Raw genomic sequence first — 10,838 nt, 5'->3', positions numbered from 1 at the left:
TCTGTCACATTTGTTTGATCATCGTTTGGTTTGTGTAAGACTCATGCCTTTCTTGCGTGTAGTGTAGCGTGTTTAGCATCATCATCATTTTTCTTATGTTGTACATAAGTGAAATTGGTTATACGTATAACACACCTTATAGTGTTTTGTTATCATTAGAACTCTTAAACTCTTAGTTTAATGGGTGATATATCGTATGATAGTTTACAAATACTTGGTGAACTTACAGAGATTTAGAGTATTTGGTGGATCTGAAGAGGTGTAAGAATACTTGTGTACCTATAGAGGTGGAAAATACTTGTGGTAATGAAAGACTCTTGAGTGGGTTACTCAAGGGGACTGAACATAGTATTTGTTGTTAGGTGAACCATTAATAATTCTACGTACTTTTCTCTATCCTTCTGCTATTACTTATTAGACATAGTATTTGATTTGCTTTTTAGGTTTGCTATTTAAGTTCAAGCTCCATTCACCCCCCATATGGAGCCAATTGTACCTTCAATTTCTATCTCTGGTCCTTGGTCATCAGTTTTGAATTAGCAGATAACACGGGGACGGGCTTCACAACAACTTTTCTAAGCCTTTTTCTCGTAAGTTGAGGATCTAAGGGAGTGTCCTTAGCATCATTAAACTCAACCACGACCTTGCTTGGCCCATCACTTCTACATTAATTCTTCAACGCCTTCATTTCCTTGAAACAATGAGCCATCTCTTTCTAGGATATGAGCATCTGATTATCTACAAACATGAAACCTAAGTCAGTGTCAATCACGAAATATATAAATATAAGTTACAAGTCACGGGAGACTTTCATATCCATAGCTCGATATTCAAGTTTTAGAAGAATAGCCATGCCAAAAATAGTCTCCAAATTTTCCAATTTATTACAACTCTCACGCTCAGTTGCCTCTAACTTTTCCAATTCTCGAGCACTCTAAACGTGAGGGTTCTGGATCCAATAGAGAGGAAAACCCTTTAACATACTAGGATCATCAGGGGAAGATCGAATATTTAAGAAACAACCTTTGAAACATTTGTAGGACAATTGAAAGAGAGAAATGAGGCCTCAACCGATTACACTCTTTAATAATGCCCACAATTCAAGATGATATTTTGAACTCAAAAAAGTATAAAAACATATTAGACATATGTATAATATTGAAGTGAGTACACAATATACCAAAGGCTTGGCCAAAAGCTCAATTGTTAGGGTAAAATTGGGTTGAGGCAACATTCATCATGGTAAGTAACTCATTCTCAAATAAATTTAAGATTCATCATGGTAAGTAACTCATTCTCAAATAAATTTAAGGGAAACCTCAAACATAATTTTATGAAGACTATATCATAAAAAAAAAAAAAAACTTGCCTTTGGCATCATCATCCTCATTCTTACATAGGACACATTTGACTCACAAACCTGGATCTTTGTCTTTCTCCTTGGTCTAACTAAGAGCCTAGAAATTTCGGAAAACCCTGTTTTTTTTAAAGAAGTGTAACCGATCGTTTCCCTCAACAACTCTATTTTTGCCTAAGGAAACGATGCATTGTAAGCCATCAAACCCAGAAATACAAGAACACCAAGTGACTCACCAAAAAATAAAATCCCAAATCCAGAAGCTTACGAGAACATAAACAAAACAAACCCAGAAGTCTAACCAGAAGTCTAACAAACACACCAATACTTGAGACAAAAGAATAACAAATGCTTAAATGAAGTTTGTTAGAGAATCAAACATACCTAAAATGCGAAAGCGCGAAGAGACTTTTTTGAATGAGGGAAAATGAAGATAATAAAGAGAGGAATTAGGAATTTTTGAATTTGGGTATGGCGAAGAGAAAGCAAGAGTACCAAGGGTGTAGGAAATGAGCTAGTCTTATATAACCACGTGGAAGGGTATTTATAGGGACATGACGATTGAGTGACCATTTGATTTGGAATGACACAACTCTAAAAACTTCCACCGTTGATGCCTAATATAGTCAATATCAATGATTCTATCACATTTTATGTTTTACCATTGTCCAAAGGAAATTCTGGTTGTTATTGAAATCATACCTATAGTATTTTTTTTAAAAGAATATACTAGTAAACAATATATGTAATAAAATTTTAATTGATTTTATTTTATGTATAATCACAATGAGAGTGTTGTGTCTATCATAAAAATTAAGAAGATAAATGGTTAAAGTTAATTATATGGTAATGATTTTTATTTTAATTATTTATTTTTAATATAAAATTTTCTTTATATACTTCTCAATGTGAAACATTACATGTAAGGAAATGTAAAAGTTACCTCATAGTAATGTACTTGAAGTATTAAGTATTAGAAAATGATTTTATTATATGTGTCAAATAATAATTCCTGTTTTCAAATACATAAAACATAAATTTGATGAAAATTAACATAAAGTAATTGTTATTAGAATAATTTTTATTTGGACAGTTTCTCATTCATTCATTCTATTTGATATATATGTTTTTTTAAATAATCATATTTTCTTATTATCAAAATATCTCACCAAACATTATGGTGAAAAATTAATCTTAATATCCAGTACTATAATAAACATAATTTCTTCATATTAATGGGAAATAATGTATTTGATTAAATGTATTATACATAATATTATAATTTTATTTTTTGTTAGAGTAAATTTAATAATGTCTTTTGTTTTCTAAATTAAGTTAATTTTAAATATTATGCAATTTCTTTAATTTCATTGTTGTTACGTAGGAGGCTTTGAATCAAAAGTTTTGGTAAAGATTGTTTCCCTCTGTATATTTTTGTTGACAAAGAACAAGGCATGTGTATCTTATTCCTTTGCATGCATGTGCTATGTCTAAAGTATAATTTTTATCTCTATTGTCATTCATGCTATGCCTAAGTTATTTTGATATGAATATAGGGAATTTAAAAAATTGTAAATGAAAATTATTTATATCTTAATATAAAAGTGATAATATATAACTTTTTTTTTCAAATTTGAAAACTAAGAAGGTCTTATAAGAATGATATTAATAAAATATGGTCAAAAAAACAGTGTTGTTATTTTGAGATGATATATTACTAAGAAATTGAAAAAAAAATCATGGAATATAGTATTTAAAAAAAAAAAATAATGTTTAACAAATTAAACTTGATCCATAATTTTGTTTATTTATAGGTATACACACTACAAGAAAATCATCAAATAAAAACCAATTTTTAGAGACCAAAATAATTAGTTGCAATAGTAACTAAATTAGAGACCATTTTAGAAACTAAAAATTAATTGGTTTCTAAATTAGTTTCTGTTATTGTTAAATAGTTTCTAAATTGGTATCTAATTAACTACCAAGGTTTTAACTACCAATTATTTAGTTTCTAAATTTGGTAGAAAAAACCTTGGTTGCTAATTAGATAACAATTTAGAAACCATTTAACAATAATAGAAACTAATTTAGAAACAAAAAATTTATTTAGTTCCTAAAATGGTCTCTAATTTAGTCACTATAGCAACAATTATTTTTAGTCTCTAAAAATTGTTTCTATTTCATGTTTTCCTTGTAGTGATAGGTATAAGCTGAAAATAGATATAGGATTGTCACACACATCATAACATGTTTAGATATATTGATAAAATTATTTCAACACATTAGATATAAAATTTAGTAACACACTTTACATTAAAAGAACCCTTAACTTTTTCAAAAAACCATAGGTTATAAATTGAGATCATTGAGTTTCATTGTTCTCACAAATATTCATAATGAATTACCTCAGTGTTTTGTTTTTGGTCTTTTTATTCTTCCATGGTTATGCTCAAGCTTTTGACTATTGGAAGATTTCACAATTTTGGCCAAGAGGCCTTTTTCATGGTAATAGTTTATGTGTGAGAATAAAACCAAAACCATTGGAGTTCACTATAACCTGCAACAATTTGATTTTTTCACATTGACCGTAGATATCTACGCAAGGAAACAATATGAAAGATATACTTAAAAATGCGGGTATAGTACATGACAAAACATATATTATAAATATTACCACCTCAGCCATACGCACAACATTGCATGTTGAACCTTCATGTCGTCTACACCAAGATCATGATGTTTGTCCCTATTCCACCTCTAGATAGGATTGACGAAGACAACTGGGTTTGGATAATTTATGAACATATTTATCAATTGGTATGATGTATTTACAATTTTGCAATTTGTGGTAGCTAATTATGACTATCAAAGAAAGACTTTTGTGTAATTCTAAGTCTAGTTGGAACACAAAAAATTGAGATCCAATTAGTAGTTAATGTTTACTTGGCATTTGTATTGAGGAAAATGTTTTGTTGACGTTGTTTATTTAGTAACTCACTATTGACATTGTAGACGTGGTCATGGATGGTGATGTGGCAACATTGTTGACATGTAAGGGTATAAATGGAAATGACAACAAAAAATTGATTGTGGAGTATTTGTCAAAACCAAGAGGAAGTAGTGATGTTTTGAATTCAAAAATTGGGGAAAGGGATTTTGGTATTTGGTTGTGCGAGAACCGACTAAAGGGTTTGAAGAATTCAGGGTTTGGAGAAATTTGGGATAGGATAGAATTGAGACACAAGTACAATGTTTGCTACTCATATCCCATATTTTCTTAGGTTTTGCTCATGTATGGAAATTTGTTTTTTCTCTCTTATAGTAAATGGTGGATTGTTTTGTTAGAATATATGGCCTTTTTAAACAAGAGGGGGGGGGGGGGGGGGGTTGAATTGTTTTTAAAGGATTTTCGCAAACTTTGAATGTATAATGAAATTCAATGCTGAATTACAGAGAAAGAAATCAAAGAAACAAAGAACCAAAACTGTTTTAAGATGATATCAGAAAAATAATCGGTTGTTTATACCAGTTAGAACTCAAACAACTTAAAAGCAGAATTTAAAGAGTTAAGGGTAAGAGATAAGCACACAAGCAATTTATATTCGTTCACTCTTACACCAAGAGCTACATCCAGTCCCAGAAACCACTAGGTAATCCACTATGCAATCAAAACCAGATTACAAACATCATCACCAAAGTAGTGACCTTGAACCCTTCAAGAAACACACTACCTTTGGCAAACCACACAAAGAATGTTGATCTTGAACACCTTAAGAACACACAACACTCTTTGGAAATACAATTACAAAAATACAATAATCAAGGAAGAAGGGAATAAAATACACCTGGGTATTACAAAGCTTAAAGTTCAGAATTACAATCCAATCCTATTCCATACACTTAAGAATGATCCAAAACTCTTTCAAATCTTGGAAAAATTGTTTTGATAAACTCTTTCTCTTACTCCAAGATTACGAGCGTAAAACCACCTTTATATAGACCAACCAAGTGGTCAAAAGCATTTAATAAAGGAGCCAAGTTAGTTAGGATCATTTAAAACATATTAAAACCGCTTAACAAAATTTTGTTAAGGTTTTCAGAAAAACAATCGGTTGCTTTGTTGAAACAATCAATTGATTTTGTTTGACAGCAAAGTCAACCAAGTCAAACAACTTTCAACCTTTTTGAAAATCCTTTAAGAGCAAAACAACCTGTTGTTTCGAAAAACAACCTGTTGAAATTTTGACAGCTTTTTAGAAAACACATCTTTTCAAAAGGTTAAAGATTTAAATGAACTTGGATCATTTTAAGGAGTGAATTAACAAGTTTCAAACAACTAGACAATACACACACCCAACAGCAAGGTCTTCAAGCTTTCCTTTTGGATTTGGAGACATTAAAGCATCTTATTCAACAATCTCCCCCTATTTGATGAAGACAAATCCCTGGTTTGTTTGTGTTGTTATTTTTGAACTTGAAAGGTTCTGCAAAACAGAATTTGTGCATATACAAAGCAAGTATACCAGCAGGATACCAAGGCACACAAAACCATTTTTCTGCATAAGCCTTTAGGCAGAAAAACCAGTCAAATAACCATAAAAACCAGTGCCAAAATTAGACTTGTGTGTAGCAAAACTATGGTGAATCAGAGCATGATAACATCAAAATTTAAACCATGATAAAATCAGATAACACCAGAGTGTAGCAACAACAATACAACACATAAAACCACACCATTCTCCCCCTATTTGTCTTCTCAAATAGAATGAAAGAAGGAATAAAAACAGAATAATCTGTTTGCATCAGTGTTTTCCACCATTGAAAACCAGCATATAGCAGCAACATAATAAACCAGAAAACCAGTGTGTGTAGCAGCACCATTGCAACAACAAATCTTTCATACCATATCAGAATTGCAGCAAAATCTATGGTGTATCAGAGCTATGACAGCAAAAGAATCACAATACCATAGACTCCAAGAAATTTCAGCAAGGAGACCACAATTTCTCCCCTATCTTTTCTTCATCCAACAATTCAAGTTGGTCAAATGATTGCTCAAGAGGTGGATTTGGTAGAAATATTCTTTCTTCTGTTAAGAGCAAACCTTCCAGACGTTCTAAAGATACATTCACAAATATTCATCAACCCTGTGGCCACCAATGTGGTTGCCATTCATAAAAAGCTTTGAATTTTAAGGAAAAAAAAGAATATATCTCTTTATGATCTAATTCAGAGGCACAAAGAATGCATATTTGACTCATAATGGGTTATGAAAGAAAATAAACAGTTGTAATCATGCATAAGAAATCATAACAGCTTTATTCAAATGTGTCAGAGGTAAAACAATCGGTTGTTTCGTGAAAACAATCGGTTGTTTTTCTGAGACAACAAGAAAATGTTATTTTTCAAAGCAAATCATCTTTCAAAGTGATGGGAAATGCATAATGAAATACATTCATACCTTTGCATTACCTTAAGCATGTTTAGAATCTCATTTGGTCTTATAAATCCAAAAGCATAGGATGAACATATACAACTTACTTTACAAAGGATGAACATATACAAGTTACTAAGCCTCTCATACCACACTGCCTTGGAGCTTTCTTAAGCCCATACAAGGCCTTTTTCAGCTTGTATACATGGTTAGAATGTTGATGATCTTCAAAGCCCGGTGGTTGTTCAACATAAACTTCATCATTGATGATTCCATTGAGGAAAACACTCTTCACATCCATTTGAAACAATTTGAATCCACTCATACAAGCAAAGGCCAACAACAACCTCACAACTTCTAATCTTGCAACTAGAGCAAAGGTTTCACCATAATCTATGTCTTCTTCTTGATTATAACCTTTAGCCACAAGCCTTGTCTTGTTCCTTGTAATTACTTCAGATTCATCCACCTTGTTTCTGAAAACCCATTTGCATCCAATGATGTTCTCCACTCCAAGATCCCTTGGAATTCTCCATTCCTTTGGCACCTCTTCCTGTTGCAGAATTTCAACCAGTTGTTTCGCAGAATCAATCGGTTGTTTTTCTGGACAGGATTCCAGCTTCTCCAAGGTGATGTTCTGCTCATCTTCTTCTGCATAAACCTTTGTAGAACCTGGATCACTATGAATGATTTCATCAAACACCACATGGACAAACTCCTCCATAGTTATATGCCATCAACAACACCAGATCTGACTCTTTATTCTTGAAGTTTCTTTACAAAGGTCATGAATTTTAATTTGTCAAGAATATGAGTAAGGTTTATATGCTCTTGAACCATAAGCATCACTTTGATCATTTTTCATCTTAACACCTGTACCTGAAAGGTCCTGTAACACAGAATTGATGCATATACAAAGAAAGTATAACATCAAGATAACAAGACACACACAAACCAATTTTCTGCATATACAACATTAGCAAAAAAACCAGAAAAATTGAAGTAATCAAGTGCTTTCAAGTGCAGAGAAGCAACAACTTAATGCATCAGTTTTAAAGCTACCTTATACAACCAAATCAAGCATAAACAACTCCCCCTATTTGCTCTCACAAATAGACAATGAGAAGGGTTGTACAAAGCAGAAATCAGAATGATAATATAGTAGACCAACAGTACAAACAATGTTAACATTTCAAGAATAGAAAATGTACCGACCAGTCCCTGGGCGTTGATTGACCACCACTGGTAATGTTGATGCCACGTAAGTGGGTCCCACGAGCGGCGTGAGCTAGTGTTTTGCAAAGCACGTGCGCCAAGGAGCCAAGAGCGGTCAGACATTGGTCATCAGGATGTACCGACGTGCCACTAGACAGTGTGGAGAGATCGGACATCGGGAACCCAAACAGTAGATCTGGGCCACGAGAGGTGGATCCCAGATCACATGTCGGTTATCAGTAAGGGAGAAGCCTAGATCACGAGGGTCCATGCATGTAGAGTGGATGACGCGTTTAAGCGTAACACAAAGCGTAGAGCCACTGGAAAGATATGACCTACGAGGGTCACGTTCAGGGGTGAGCTGCATGCATGGCACGTGAATAGCTAGGGCACTCTCAGAGGCGGGTGACCCGAGAGATCAGCTGCACGAGGAGGCACCTAGGTGGTCATCCCGTCAGAGGTTGCACTCCAGTTAGGGACCCCACGCGCTAGGTTATCCTGCGAGTAAGGTAACAACAGTGCTGGGCCCACCCATCAGAAAAGACAATTTTGGGTAAAGAGGAAACCCTAGTTTCAGTCTATAAATAGTAAGGTAACAAACTTGACAAGGGAAGCTATTCCCTTACGCCACTAAACACACACACAATAACAATTACACAGTTTCGGTGTTTCCTAGCCCTAGTACTGACTTGAGTGTCGGAGTGCATACGACCTCTAGGGCTCCCTTTGTCTTTGTGTTTTCAGGTGTTCATCACAGGAAAGGCATGTGCAAACACAAGGATTCTGGACGTAAGAGTGACGTAGGCGCACGAAGGTGTTTCGGGTCAACCGGCAGGAACATTTGGCGCCCACCGTGGGGCACGATACAAAACACTGTCCCACCAGCAAGAACCAGGAAGATCCAGGAGATGAGAAGTACGAGGCAGGGACCTGTTGCACCAAACGGGGGTGAGGGCCCCACCCTGCAAAAAGTTATGGAGACGATGCAAGCCATTCAGGAAGAGATGGCCGCATCGAGAGCAAACCAAGAACGCATCCAAGCAATGAGCGAGGAACTGCGCCGTTCGAACGAGGAACTGCGCAGAGATCTACAAACCCGCGCAGGTGACCGTGAGGGTGCAGATCAGGAGCTTGTGACGCCACCTAGAGAGTTCCCAACGCCGTTCTCACAAGAAATCGTGGATGTCGCGCTACCAGCCACGCTCGTAGGACCCAAGGTAACCTTCACTGGTACAGAAGACCCGGAGGCTCACCTCACGACGTTCCATACGCAGATGATGCTGATTGGGGGGTCCGACGCAATGAGGTGCAAGTTGTTCATGAGCACACTGGCGGGAACAACAATGGACAGGTTCATCAGCCTCCTTGATGGCCATGTAACGTCGTTCCCGCAACTCACAAAGCTGTTCAGGGCACAATATATCGTGAATCAGGCTCCCTTGTTTGTCTCCTACGACCTCTTTGATATAAGACAGTACCAAGGAGAATCTTTGAAGGAGTTTCTCCACCGCTTTGGAGCACAAGTGGTAAGGTTGAACCTCAAAGACGAGAAGATGATGGTGCATGCGTTCAGGAAAGGCATTGTGCCAAGACCCTTCAGCGAGTCACTCATCCGAAACCATCCTAAGACCTTCGCCGAGATAAGGTGTCGTGCGGTGGCCCATATTACGACAGAGGAAGAAGTTAGCGAGAAACGCACATGCGTGGTTCCCACGCGACTGTGCGCGACAGGTCGTCCTCAAATGTTAAGGGTGCACGAGGCAACGACAGAGATGAAGATTCCTGTGAAGCAGCAACCCTATCAACCAAGAAAGCGTAATGCGAAGGGGCGCGGGAGAGATAACGTGCCGCAAAGGCACGACTTCATGGTAGAATTGAAAGACCTCATCGCTATCCCAAACACAGCGGAGAGGCTGAAGGTGCCTCCCAAGACCGAAAAGAGGCTCGGGCCCAGCAAGAACTTCTGGTGGGAGTTCCACCAAGCGTTCAGCCATCCCATATGCAATTGCTTAGCGCTGGGACACTAGCTAGACGAGTTGGTGAAGAACGGTCTTCTAAGGGATTATTTACAAGAAAAACAGGGGACCGAGGACATGGCGGCAACAGGGGGTGGCTCGGGACATTAAGTCCCCGTACATGGTGAGGTCCACACCATCGCAGGAGGGTTCTTGGGAGGAGGTTGTACCTCTTCTCAGCGAAGGAGATGCGCACGAACGGTGATGTCGGTAGAAGAACAAAGGACTGACGACGCCTTCGCGTCAACCTGGTCTTCACCAAGGCAGACCTAGAGGACGTCGTCCCCCATGACAGCGACCCAGTGGTAATCTCAGCGGTAACCGCAGGAAGGAAGGTGCACTGTGTGATGGTAGATAAGGGAAGCTCGGCAAACGTAATGTTCTGGACGACTTTCAACAAACTGCAACTATCCCCCGACATGCTAAGGCCCTATGGCGGCTATCTCTACGGTTTCGCTGGGGACCAGGTAGAAGTGTGCGGATACTTGGAGTTGAGGACCACCTTCACGGATGGCACCGCGTCACGTACGGAGAGCATCAGGTACCTTGTCGTCAATGCCTTCTCTGCTTATAATATGTTGTTGGGTAGACCAACGTTGAATAGGTTAGGGGCGGTGCTGTCGACAAGGCAGATGAAGATGAAGGTAGCGAACCTGACAGGAAAGGTGATTACCATCAAATCAGATCAAAAGAAGGCCAAGAGCTGCTACGAGAATAACCTCAAAACAAGGAGAGGAGTATCTATGGTCACTAGTAGAACACTGTACACAGGGGAAGCAGAGTATGCCAAGGACCTGAAGAAAGACAACAGGTA

The 10,838-nt window shown here is 37.2% G+C and overlaps 1 protein-coding gene across 1 annotated transcript; it reads left to right on the top strand.

Annotated features, from left to right (window-relative positions):
• The first annotated feature begins 8,917 nt into the window (after positions 1-8,917).
• LOC137838229 (uncharacterized) lies at positions 8,918-10,036 on the top strand. The gene has a single exon (XM_068647484.1). It carries the CDS (start codon positions 8,918-8,920, stop codon positions 10,034-10,036), a length of 1,119 nt encoding a protein of 372 aa, XP_068503585.1.
• The last annotated feature ends 802 nt before the right edge of the window (positions 10,037-10,838 follow it).

Source organism: Phaseolus vulgaris, chromosome 4 (genome assembly GCF_000499845.2).
Source record: "Phaseolus vulgaris cultivar G19833 chromosome 4, P. vulgaris v2.0, whole genome shotgun sequence".
NCBI classification, from domain to species: domain Eukaryota; kingdom Viridiplantae; phylum Streptophyta; class Magnoliopsida; order Fabales; family Fabaceae; genus Phaseolus; species Phaseolus vulgaris.
This window is presented reverse-complemented; position numbering and strand designations above follow the sequence as displayed.